The 13,649-nt window shown below is 34.1% G+C and overlaps 1 protein-coding gene across 1 annotated transcript in view; it reads left to right on the top strand.

The window, feature by feature from the left end:
- Positions 1-13,649, top strand: part of TMPRSS15 (transmembrane serine protease 15) — a 155,189-nt gene that overhangs the window by 58,342 nt on the left and 83,198 nt on the right. The window contains exons 7-9 of the mRNA XM_069074789.1: positions 2,553-2,661; positions 11,150-11,264; positions 11,658-11,673. Of these exons, the coding sequence (XP_068930890.1) occupies positions 2,553-2,661; positions 11,150-11,264; positions 11,658-11,673 (240 nt within the window). The remainder of the gene's footprint in view (positions 1-2,552; positions 2,662-11,149; positions 11,265-11,657; positions 11,674-13,649) is intronic.

Raw genomic sequence — 13,649 nt, 5'->3', positions numbered from 1 at the left:
AATCATCATCAAAATTGATAAGAATATTATTTCTCCCACCATCATAATAACTTCATAAAATAAAGGTTTGATTGAACTGTATGAGATGGATATTAATTGCTTCAATACTAATGTAATAAATGTTGTACAATAGTACCAGTTTCATAAATATTATCTAAGCTATTGACTTCACTTCTGAAATGGATAGACAGGTGATAACTAAGTGTAGATCAACCTTGAAATCACTTTTCAAAATAATTAAACTTTAAAACTTTATACCGTTTCCACACACATTTTCCATAATATTCTCATCCCCTGCATCATAAATAATCTGTAAAAGTGCTTCTACACACACACATACACACACACACAAGATAAAGGGATTTGAGGGGATAATTGTATATTTATTTAATGCTCTACCAACTGATTTAATTTAGACTCACATGGTTCTTTTAAGTATTTCAATACATGAGGGTGTGTTCTCCTTGCAATGACAGAGATCTCAAGCTCTAAATGGATTAGTATATGGTTTTCATGAATTGTGACTAAAATAAAATGATAGTAATAAAAATAGTAGCTTTATTTAAGGATATGATCTAATCTTTTTGTCAGAAGCTACCTTAATATGAATGGCCCAGATACTCTTTAGGGACTTCTTCCTTTTTGATTTATTAAATGATCTTGGTTTGGTATTTAGTACCTCCCAATTTTCTTTCACAAAATTTAGAGTGTGAGCCCTGTAGGATCAGCAGAATGAGGCTCATAAGAGAAAGGAAGCAGAAAATGGTCCAAATAAGAAGGTCAAGAGAATTGTGAGATAGTTTAGACTCTGGGGATCAACAAATTAATAAATACATATTGATATAATTGTACATTGTGAGGATGACCTTGTATTGAAACATGTAGTGTAAGATGCAATATTACATGATAAAGTAAATACAAAGGAATATAATAGATGATACTTTCTCTCAAGGAGCTTGTAGTATAGCTATAGAACAATACCTAGCTACACATGAAAAGTTAACTAACAATGAAAGACAGAAAATAAATGCTGTTTTAGTAGCACAAAAAATAAATTCCATTAAAGAGTTCACTTCTGGTTAGTGTGCCTAAAGAAAGGTTTTAGGTTGTAGTACTTGAAGTGGTACGTGAAGGATACATAGAATATCTGTAGCCAGAAAGTAGACAGGTTTTGTATAAATGGCTAGCAGAAAGGCTAGACAGATAGCTAGGAAACGTGGTGAAAAGAAGTTCAGGGGTGGGGAACCTGTAGCCTGGAGGCCACATGTGGCCTAAGTGTGGCCCTTTAACTGAATCCAAATTTCACAGGACAGATCCCCTTAATAAAAGTGTTTCTTTGATAAAACTTGGACTCAAAGGGTCAAAAGACCACATCCAAAAACCTAGAAGGCTACGTGTGGTTCCCCACACCAGAAGACAGATTCATCTAGAGGCTGACAGGAGGAAACAAGCATTTATTAAGTACCTACTATATGCCAGGCACTGAGCTAAGCACTTTACAAATATTATCTCAATCCTGGGAAGTTGGTGCTATAATGATCCCCATTTTACAGTTGAAAAAGTTGAGGCAGAGAGAGGTTGCTTAGGGTCACACAAGCTAGTAGATGTTTGAAACCAGATTTGAACTCAAGTCTTTTTGAGTGTGGGGCCCAGTCCTCTATTCAGTAAGCCGCAGCACATGCTAAAAATAGACACAGTAGTGTTCTTAAGGAAACCATAATCCAAATAGTGAAATTAAAATCATTTAAAATTTTGGAAGATGTTTCCAGACATGACTGTGTGGGACAAGAATGACCCTTGCTCAAAATAAAATAAGCAGACATATCTCCAAGTAGAGACAGGAGGGATTTATATAATTATTTCTTCTTGCAAGAAGACAGTCTCACTACTAGAGGCAGTCTAATACGGTAGGAAAGGCAAAATACAAAATGCAATGCTTGGTTATATACCCAAAAGACCACCTCTTTCCCCGCCCTCTTGTTCTGTCCTGTTCCCATTAATTAGGAACTGAGGCACACAATCTTAACCGCAAAAATTTGCTGGTGTTGCAGGTGAAATGTCAGTAATATCAAAGAGCAGAAGGTACATGTCTAGCAGACATGAAAACAGACAAAATATGTCATCAGTATCAACTTAGATATGAAAGCAGAAGATAAATGTTCTAACAATATCAATATAGATATGAAAGCAGAAAATATTTTATGAATCATGGGGATTTTAGGATATGGTAACCTGCCCGGAGTTCTACAACAGGAGTTCCAATTTTATATTTTTACAGGTCAGATGATGGTCAGTGGAAACAAGTATGGAACATTTGGACCTGTGGTTAAATTTGCAGGGTCTGTGCTTTCCGCTCCTATGCTTAGCTAAGCTTAGCAAAAACTTCAATTTATGACCAGGGAAGTAAGGCAAGGGTCCTAGATTCCCAGTTCAGGTTACTAAGTCTTTGGTACTTTATTACAATTTTGTTCAGATTTCTGGAATGTTGCCTGAGAAGTTTTCGCTTTTATTCCATTCATGACTGACAGATATTAATTGCCTCTTTTTTGCAGCTACAGCTTGTGATGGAAATTTTATGTTAACTGGTTCTACCGGATATTTTCATGCACTTAATTATCCCAAACCTCATGATTCAGATAACTTTTGTCAGTGGGTTGTACGGTATGTAATGTAATATTACTACATCGTCTTCTTCTTTTTAAGTAAAGAAAGCTATTTTTTTTGGCATAATGTTACTTATTTTGCTATATTTTCATTTTCAATGGAAATTAATTCTATTCCTGAAAATTTTACTTTTGCTTCTAACACTTAAAATAAGGATTCTGCCCTTCATACTTAATCCAATGTGCCTAAGAAAAGAGACTATTTTACCTATCTCTCCTCCTCTATTACCATTTTAAGAGCATATCAGATATTCTGATGGTAGGGACTTTGGTATTTATCTTGTATTGCTGTTTATGTTGAATTTGAAAGGTATCTAATACAATGACCCATTTACAGCAGTTTAATGTCTAAAAACTTTTTCTAAGTGTGCTGTGTTCTATTTTGACTCTCAGAAATTCAACCATTCATATACATTGAGAACCAAACTATTAATTGGGCTGCCTAATTGTATAACCAAAATAACTTAAGGAGAAATAGTTTACTTTATACTTTTTCATTTTAGTAAGAAAATTAGATTAACTAGGTATCTATTTGATCTACTTATTCAGTGCTTAACAACTATCATGGATGAATAGAACATTATGATAAACTGGCTTAGCCTCAACAAATACACAACAGAAATTAATCTTCCAGTTGGATTCTTACAGAAATGTAACTCATTAATTCAAAATAAGATGCTTCATTGTGGTATGGAGATGATAGCAGATTCTCAAATTTTATGTCAGTGAAACAAAAGTTCTAGCAGATTTTTACCATGCTGAAATAACTTCACTTATGGTACCAGGAGCAGATGATTTCTGTTTTCCTAATGCCAGCCTCACTATGAGAAGCTCATCACCAGTAGTTTGGTAGCAATGAATTGGCCATGGCAACCCATGAAGCAAAGAAATATAAAATGATTCTGCGCAGTGCCTTTCTGCTTCTACAGGGATGGTACCAGAGTGAGAGAAAACAGACCAAAGTGTACTAAGAATTGCACAGTTTTTTGAACCATCTCTAAAAGTTACCTGAGCTATTGGTATTCTAAAAAGAAGGTTCTTGTCCAATGACCAACAAGTGACATACAAGTAAGGCAATAGAATAACAAAAAAACAGTTGGCAAAAATAAGTTTCAGCTAAACGAAAAATAGCTCGCAGGTTCTTCTTAGAGAAGAAAATAAAAAAGTTGCTGCAATTGTTTTTATTCTATTAGAGAAATTTTTTAAAGTGCCATTTTGATGGGGATACATGGTCAATCCATGCTACACATGACAAACATTTTGCAAACTAAGATAATTATTATACATTTTTATTATATTATTAAGTTTATTAAAATACTTGCAAAGTAAATGCCAATATAGATTACAGAATATGGAGAATGAGGATGATGAGCAGATAGAAAATTTTATGAAGAACTGGATAAAGCTGTCCAAATTAATTTAACATATACTTTAATACTTAGTGACTTCAATATAAAGGTGAATATAGGGAACGATAGTGAAAAATATGTTGGAAAATGTGGTTTAAGTAAAAAATAAAGCTGTGTGTGGTAGTACACCCCTATAATTCCTTCTGCTGGGAAAACTGAGCCTGGTAGATCATTTGAGTGCTGAGTTCTGAGGTACAGCAGGATTAAAGCCAATTAGGTGTACACACTAACTCTGTAACCAGTGTAGTAAGCTCTGAGAAGTGGGGTGCCATCAGTCTGTCTACAGAGGGGCAAACTGACTCGTGTCAGAAACAGGACACAGTTTCCATGCCAGTCAGCACTGGAATTAGACCATTGTACTTGCAGCCTATCTCTCTAAAATAGGGAGAGCAATTCAATAATCCAATAAACATTTATTAAGTACCCACAACATGCCAGGCACAATGCTAAACTCTGGGGATACGATTAATCAAAAGAAAGACAATCTCTGCCCTCAACAAGCTTATAACCTAAAGGGCTAAAAAAGGCAGAAGAGAGTGGGAAGACCCAGGACAGGACACTAAGGGGTGCCAACATGGGAGCATCTTGTTCTGTGGAGTTGAAACCAGGTAGGGCAGCAGATACAAAGTGGAGAGACATAGTCTCAAAAAAAAGTAAGAAATGAAATACGAGAAACCAAATATTACCTACCTATTTGAAAGCCTTGTGACTGTCTCATTTCCTTATCTCTCCTAATAAAGAAAGTGAGAAGGTCCTGGTGAGCACTGACTAACATCATAAAAAATCAATTGCTTATCACAGGATCACATAGTAGGAAAGAACCTCAGAGACTGGTTAGTACCTTGAACTGATCAAGAATCCTCTCTACAGCATATCTTCTTGTCATCTTCTTGTTCTTGAAGGCCTCATGTGAAGGCGAAGCTAGGACCTCTTGAGGAAGGCCATTCTGTTTTTAGATAATTTTAATTGTTAGGAAGACCAATTGCTAGGAACTTTTCCTTAAATTATATTTTAACTAACAGGAGATGGCTGGTTAAAAAGATGATTTATTTCTGAATCAGCTGTCTATATAGGGTCAAGGCCATAAAGTTTTCAGGGCAAAAATAAAAATCAATACCAAATTAGAAAGAATAGAAATAAGAAGATATAGCATATGGTTGAAAAACTCCAACCTAATCTAAGAATAATCTATGTACATAAGGAGTGCATCCTTGATGAAAATATGAGAAAAGTATAGATATATTCACAGATGATATTCTGTGAAAATTTTCTTCTTTATAGTCACACAATTGACTGAGGTGGTAAAAATAAAAGATATTAGCATGTTTATCTTCTTTGCCTATTAAAAATGGATTCAGTACAGCAACATGCTACTTTATAAGCTTTCTTCCAACAATGTTATCTCCTAAGCATATGTCAAAATAATTTAAAATTTCTTGAAAGATATAAGTGGTTTTGTTCAATGGCCCCCTGATTATTAATATCAGATGAGTATAAAACAGGGAGACAAGTTTGCAAAAAGTGTTTGCCAGTAAGATGAAGTATAATCAAATTCAGATGGTAGAGGAATTCACTATGGATTCTGAATGTCCAGTTGACGACAACTGATTATTTGCAGATTACATTCTATTGATTATACTAAGCTCCATAATATTGCAGAGCTTCCTCAATGAGGTACATAATAACTTAGAAGAGTTCAGCCAATCTATACAAACAGGAAAAAAATCTAACGAATAAAATGTATATTGTCCAGGCTATGATATGTAACTGGATGAATACACATAGAACTGGTTCATTCATATGTATATATATATGCACATATACATTATATATAGTCTTAACAGGTGCTACATATATACAATGAACTTGAATTAATTATTGTTTGTAAATGGCTATTGCAGTTTCAGTGGAGAAAATAGTACCCTATTATTCTTTTTTTCAGATTGTCAGCAGAAATACTCTAAGTGATGTAGAATCTCATCAATGTCGATATGTTTTCAGTGATGTAGATTTGCAACCCATTCAAACCTCTCTATACTGTAATACTCCTGTAATATGTCCTCCCATAGTTCTAAAACAGGTCATCCACCCAATCACTGCAGGTATTTCTCACATTCTTTTGACATCAGAAATATTCAGATGGATTATGTAGTCTGTCCTTAGTTACCTCTCAGTCTTTCTATATGACTAGATTATTTTTTTTTAATATCTATTTCTTTGGTTACATTCTTTACACCAATACTTCCATGTAGTTCTTGTTTATAATGTACCTGTCTACCAGTTTCCCCTCCATTGACCTTTGGGTGGTCCTCAGCTAAAATAATTTAGAAACTGTAGTGTTGCATGAATCTCAAGAAGAACATTTGGCATTAAAAGAAAAAAAAGATAGGTTGTTGTTGTTTCATTAGCAGAAATGTACAATTTCTCAAAGGCAAAATAACCTGCTTTAATCCTCCTCATGTTGAATTCTGGGCCCAGATCAAGGAACACTTATAGTATCTTTCCAAGACAATATAAATTGATCAATGGGCTTGACAGGTTATTTATCCAACTGCATTTGAGTCTATACAATAAATGTTCTTCATTCACTTAGTTGGGTTTTTTTTACTGTTTAAATTTTGAGTGACTTCTGATCACTTTTATAGTGTAGTAGTGCCATGTTCTGGACCTTGATACTATCAGGAACATCATGAAGATACATTATCAACAGGGAAACTTTATTCCGTTCGGACTCTACTCTGAATCTTCATGATAGCAACAAATATTTTCAGTGAACATATCAAAAGGCAATTGAACAAATTTATCTCTATTGTAAATTCTTTCAAGGAATCTCATATAATAGTGAGTATCTAGGAGACAATGCTTTACCAAATCAAATTCTTAATTTATACTTAAAAAGAGTAAACATGGTAGGCTTAGTGTTTTCTCTATATCTTTCAGTCAATTGAGTGATGGTAAAGAAGAAGCTTTTATTCTAATACTATATATAATAATAATTCTAATCGCATCAAGGATTCCATTAATACACATGTATACTATTCTCATAAAGTCTTTGCACTGATGGTTAAGTAGATAGTGGCTTTCTTTTGTTCACCCTTTGAGGTTGGATAGTAATAATATCCAAGATATTTTTTCTTCAGTTTTTTGTCCACGTTTTGTTCTTTTCTTTTGGGTAATTTGAGGATCTGTTCCTCAATGTCCCCCATATAGTGTTGCCTCCAGAACACTTCTTTTTTATTAAATTGGTCTAATCTAGTTGCTCATTTTTCCTGTGTTTCCTTCAATGATATTTTTACTACCTCAAGAATAACATCCAGGATTATAATATGAGATTCCAAATGTGTTATGTCTACTTAATGGTTTACTTGATGGTCAAAAGTCGAAAAAATCTTTCTGGATTTTTTTCTTTCTTATATCAGATTATAGTCCTCCTTCCAAATATCATCCTTAAATGTCCTTAGGTTAACTTTGCTCAGTCTGGTTTTTCTTACCAAGCTTTCTTTTTTCCCTTCTATAGCACTACCTTCTGGGTTATCACACTAGAGTTCAATATCTATTCTTAGGGGCTTTAGGGTAGTCTTGGAGTCTGAAATCCTAATCATGAGCTTCAACTGATATGCTTTCCATTATCAGCCAGCCAGTATATGACTAACTAATAAAAAATCATTGGCTAAAATGGTAGAGCAAGAACAGTAGTGACAAAATACCTATTTAAACCTGAGATATGCTTTCCCATTAGTGCACACAGTATCTCTGGGAAGGTGAGTACACATTTAGAGTATAATGGTGAGGCACACATGTGACCAAATCAAGTCATAATATTAGTTTTGCAAGACCTCATGTTCATGGAACAAATGAACAACCATTCATTTCTCTATCATTTTTTTCCTCTGTAATATATGTTGGTGCATTAACTATGATTATTTACATCATGATCTATTTGCAAATATTTATCATGAGCACAATAATCTAATATAAATGAATAGTCATAAAATGATGTAACTTGTCATATTTGGACATATAATAAAATCAACTTCATCAACTCCATTTACCTCTTCAACGAGAACTTGTGAAATATACCATTTAGTTAGAACTTCCTTTGATCTTCTAATTTCCTTTATAGCTAGAAAGTTAATATTACCGTAAGATGATTCAGTGGTTCTAGTATTATGTCCCTTACCTGGTCACTAGACATGTATCTCATATTAAGAGTACCAATAATGTTTATAGGCAGTCTAAAAACTGTATAATTCTTAGTATACCTTTTCAGCCATATTTTTAGAAGCAGAAGGGGACTGTAGAAGATTGAGGAATACTTTGTATTTTTCTTTCTTTCATGACTTTCTCTTACCAATCAATTTGATCACTAAATGTCTATGATGATGTGATGATTTGCCAGAAAAATAAAAAAATAAATTTTCTTTGCCTCAAACCTGAGAATTGAAAGGAAAGACAAATCATAAATGTAAAATCTACCCATAAGAATTTTGCAAGTCACTTCATCCTTTCCTATTTTTTTCTCTATCTTCATCTTAGAAACATGCAATACCCAGCATAAAAACATAATAATATATAGAAATCTATACATATCAAACAGGACATGTATACATGCATCCATATATACCTATAGGTCTATATGTGTGTGATTAGATAGATAAATAGATGGTTAATACCTCCTCTGTTACTGAAATCTCTCATAATACATAAAAAGTAGAACCATAGATTTAGAATGGAAACACCTTAGATTACAACTCTCCCCTTGTTTTACAAATGAAGAAACTGAGTCTAAGAAACCTTAGGTGAGTCATTCAGGATCTAGTAAAGAACCCAGATTTTCCTAATTCCAAATCAAGCACTCTCTCCATTATGCCATATTGCTTCCAGTGGAGAATAACTCATATACTTATAAAAAGGATATTTGTGTCCCTTCTAGTTCTTTGTATCTTGTGTACCTAACACATAGTAGGTATTTACTAAATATTTCTTGATTTAATTTTTCATTTTCCTGTTTTTATCCTCCAATCCCTTCACTCCTCAGTACTTTCTGGATTATTACCCTTGCTTTTGTTTCACTTTTACTCCCTTCCCACTCTTAATTTTATTATTAACGAGGTCACTGCCTTCCACTGTTGAATTCTATGCTCCTTTGTCATATAGTGGCTGATGACTTGCCAAACTCCAACCTTAGTTTAATTCTACCATTCACATATCTCTTCCTACTTATATTCTGCTGAATTAGAACTGTAGAAAGTAACGCAAACATGCTAAGTTGGTACATTACAATTTTATGATATCTAATCTCAACTGGGTCCTCACTGCAGCAGGGCACTCCTTTTATTTCTTCCTAACTGATTCCTTTTGCCATTCCCTATTGTGGTTATCCAAATCTTCTCTTTTCTCCTCAAGCCTGTGACACAGCTCATTTCTACCACACTTTAAACTAAGGACCTCACCTCAGACTTTACTAAGAAAATTAGTATCACCATGACCTCCCCTTCTTCCATTCCATACAACTTAAAACTACTTGACATCACCTCCCATTCTCTTCTTCAGTATAGTCTCTGATGAAGAGGCGGTCTTTCTCCTTTCCATGTACCCTTAATCTCATCCCTTCCCTTTTTCTCCAAAAGTTTGCTCCTACAACCATTTCCACTTTTTCTAATCTTCTATCTTTCACTATCTGCTGTATTACTTTGCTTCTAATTTCAATATATTTTTGAAGGTATGCATGGTAGGTAAATCCTACCATTCTTTCAACTTGTCATCCTACATCTCTCCTACTTTTCTCAATCCGAACTCCTAGGAAAAAAAAGACCATATATTCTTATTGCCTCCACTTCTCCTTTCACTCACTTTTTACCGCTTTGCTTCAGTTTGCTCATTTTTAAATTAAGAGCATTGGACTCGATGATGTCTAAGGTCCCATGTAGTTCTAAATATATGATGCTATAATATATATCCAACTCTAAATTTTCACCTGACCTCTAATCTAATATAAAAACTACCTAATGGATATTTCAAACTAAGTGTCTCATAGACATCTCAAACTCAAAATGTCAAAATAGATCTCACATTTCTTAAAAAATGCACCTTTCTTCCAGAATTTCCCACAGCAAATAGGGCAGATATTATCCTTCTAGCCACCTTCATCCACAACTCAGTGTCATTCTTGAATCTTAATTCTCATTTATCTCACATACTCAATCAGTGGCAAAATGTTAATGTTTCTGACTCCATATCGTGTCTCATATTCATACCATTTTTTCCACTCAGGGAGCCACCAACCTAACTTAGGTCCACATCCCTTTCCTAGACTAGCCACTTCCCCCAAGCCTCTCTTCTTTATATCAGCCATCACACTGATTTTCCTGAAGTAGTTGTGATGACATTATTCTTCACTAATAAACTCTAGGGATTACTACTGGGATCAAATGTAAACTCCTCTTTTTGGTATTTAAAACCCTGTACAACCTGATCTCTCCCTATCTTCCTACTCTTATAAAACATTAGACATTTTCACTCACTCTGCAGTCCATCCAAACTTGCCTTTATACTCATTACCATCATTCTGAGTTTCCTTCAGGATTTCTGTATAAAGCCTTTGCTAATCCCCATCAGTAATACATACATACAAATATATATATATATATATGTGTGTGTGTATATATATATGCATGTGTATGTATATATGTATATACATACATATATATATCTACATCTGTAGCCATATGTTGTCTCTCTTGATATCTCCTTGCAAGAGTATTTCACTTTTGTCTATATATCACTGGTGTCTAACACAATGCCTAGACTATGAAAATGCTTAATAAATGCCTATTGCTTGAATGTTTTCAAGTAAAATATAAATATGTATAACTCTATAATGTTTACATTTTAAACTGTGTTGCTGAAAAAACATTTTATTCAAAATATACTAATATTAGCACAATGTTGAGATTCATATTTCCAAAATCTAACCCCAAATATCTCACATAAGATGACAAATTCATACCTAGCATACATTATAAATTGTGAAAATTCTTGAAAGAACATAATAATCTATTCTTCTCTCTTATTTAGTGTGCAACAAGGCTTTTCCATCAAGCTGAATTTCAGTGACTTTGTTTCATATGAAGCAGACTTATTAAATATTTATGAAGGCACAGGACCAAACAAAATTTTAAGAGGTAAGTTGGTACTATATCCAAATATATTATTGAGGTGAATAAAACATTTTTATATTATTTTATTACTTTTAACCCTTTTACTCAGTTCCATATTTATATAGTACTTCTGGCCATTTAAAGGAACAAAATAATTTGTCTATAGTTTAAAATTGAACTATCAATTTTATACAGTCACTTTTAATTTAATTCAGAGAATTCCTATTACTCAAAAGAAAATATTATTAAATATTTGAAGTTATGAAGAATTTACAAAATAATCATAATTATTCCTAAGATTGTTACCAACCCTGTTTCTTTTTTTTAAATTTACTACACATGAATTTCAATGGGAAGAATTATCTATTTGAGTTGTTAGCAATGGAACAAGCTATCTTAGAAATTAATGTGCTCTTTACTACTAGTGGTATTCAAACAGAGGTTGGATGACTAGCCCTTAGAGGTATTATCAAGGATATTTCAGCATTGAGTGAGAGATTGAGATTCTGTGGTTCTGAATTTGAAAAGAAATTAAACCATACCTTAAGAATCACTGAGTGAAATTCTAGATTAAAAAGATGGACTGCACATTTTCTCTGATGCTACAACCTCTCAAATCTCTCCAAAACAGAAATTTTACATATGCCAAAGATAAATTAACTTCAAATGTCTTCATGGCCTAAGACACCAGGAGCCCAAAAGAAGATTTTTTAAAACTCCTCAAATTGACAAGTAATGAGCTCACTCAGCATCCCCTGTCCCAGCAACCCACTGCTCACCATGCTATTGGCAACAAGTTTGCACTAACCAAATCAATCCCATGGGCTTGTGACATAAAGCAATTTCACACCATGTTTCCCTTTTCTTCTTTGCAGTGTTACAGAGATCCAAGATACAAACTGCACAAATTTGCAAAGGGTTCAATAGCCACTATTACAGCAATATTCTGTACTTAAAACAAACAAACAAAAAAATCATCTGCAGGAGAGCGTAAGAAAAGAGGGAAAGGAGCAGGATTTGTATCAGGGCTTGAAATAGAGTTCAACCCAACATTTCAACCTCACAGCCCCAGCCTTGGAGATGCAAGCCCCAAATGACAAAAATCAACCCAAACTATAATAGCACCAAGGTGTCAGTGTTGTCTGTACTGCTGGGTGAGAGAATGTTGCAACAGATAAAACAGGACAGGACACCATTTGTGGGGGACTATGTGGCAATCCACTAAACCTGAAAGAGCCCATAACCTAGTTGGGGCTGGTTTTGTCCATTCAAAAGTCCCTTGGGGTAAACGTTTAGGTTGGTAAACTGTGAATTGCCTATTGTGGGAGGAGGCTTTGAGAATCAGTCCCCAAAAAGCTTTTATCAAAGATGAGGGAGTCAGAAAATGAGCAATAGGAAAAATAAGGGAGGGGGGAGATGGAAATGACCAATTATTTCTTCAGTAAGAATAAAGTTCAATGACTGTACTAGTCAGGACTGTTATGAACAAGGAACAATAGTGCATACCTGGGACAGGTTATCTCTGAACTGAAACCTGACTATGGGCAATTCAGCCTATTTTTTTTAGGAATATGGCCAGGAGCTACTAAGGCCTTAATGAATCTCTTTGTCAATTATTTTTAACTTCCTTGTTTGTGATTTTTAATCCCTTTTTAGTTTCATGAACTATTTTTAGTTGCTTTGGGAAGTACTTTTATCTGAGGATATTGGAATTTTTTAAATTAAAAACAATACCCCCCCCCCCACACACACACACACCCTTGTTTATTTCAACTCTTAGGCTCTGAGTGATCCATTTTACCAGAGGCACAATAGTGGCTTGTACATTATTATTCCACACTACCTCTAAACACTGTGATTAAACACTGAAATATGTGATTCAAACATTGTTAGAGTCTATATCACATTGAAAGCAAGGTAAATTGGAACTGCTGCTTAATGTAGTATGATTATAGAGATAAACTATAATGAAATAAAAAACATTTGGAACATGAGTGCTAAAAGGATATTTCTTGAGCTAAAAGCAATGCACAAATATATTTTAAAGGAAATTAATGTAATGTGGGTGGACTGACCTGTAACAGCTATCTCTTGCACCATGTCACTGAACCTACTTCTCTCCATGTATACAAACTTTATACTGTAAGGATGAAAAGACTCAGGGATCTTCAATGAGAAATGACAGAGTTCCCTAATTAGCTACTGAGCCTGAACTATGAATGAAAGGAGTGACCTTTCCCTCTTCTTTCTCTATCAGCCAGGTCACCCACATTACAAGACTATTTAATGAAACTGCTATACAGAGTTGATACAAAGGGTCAGAGGTAATAAAAATGATAGAAAGAAAAAGTGGAAATGAAGAGTCCCCTAATTAACCATATGATTTTGAAAAAGTCAAAATAAATGAAAAATGTGGA

This window comes from Petaurus breviceps, unplaced genomic scaffold (assembly GCF_028583685.1).
Source record: "Petaurus breviceps papuanus isolate PSGF00001 unplaced genomic scaffold, PetGlider_PUasm1.0 90897, whole genome shotgun sequence".
Taxonomy (NCBI): domain Eukaryota; kingdom Metazoa; phylum Chordata; class Mammalia; order Diprotodontia; family Petauridae; genus Petaurus; species Petaurus breviceps.
Note: the sequence above shows the minus strand (reverse complement) of the source record. Positions and strands in the feature narration are given on the sequence as shown.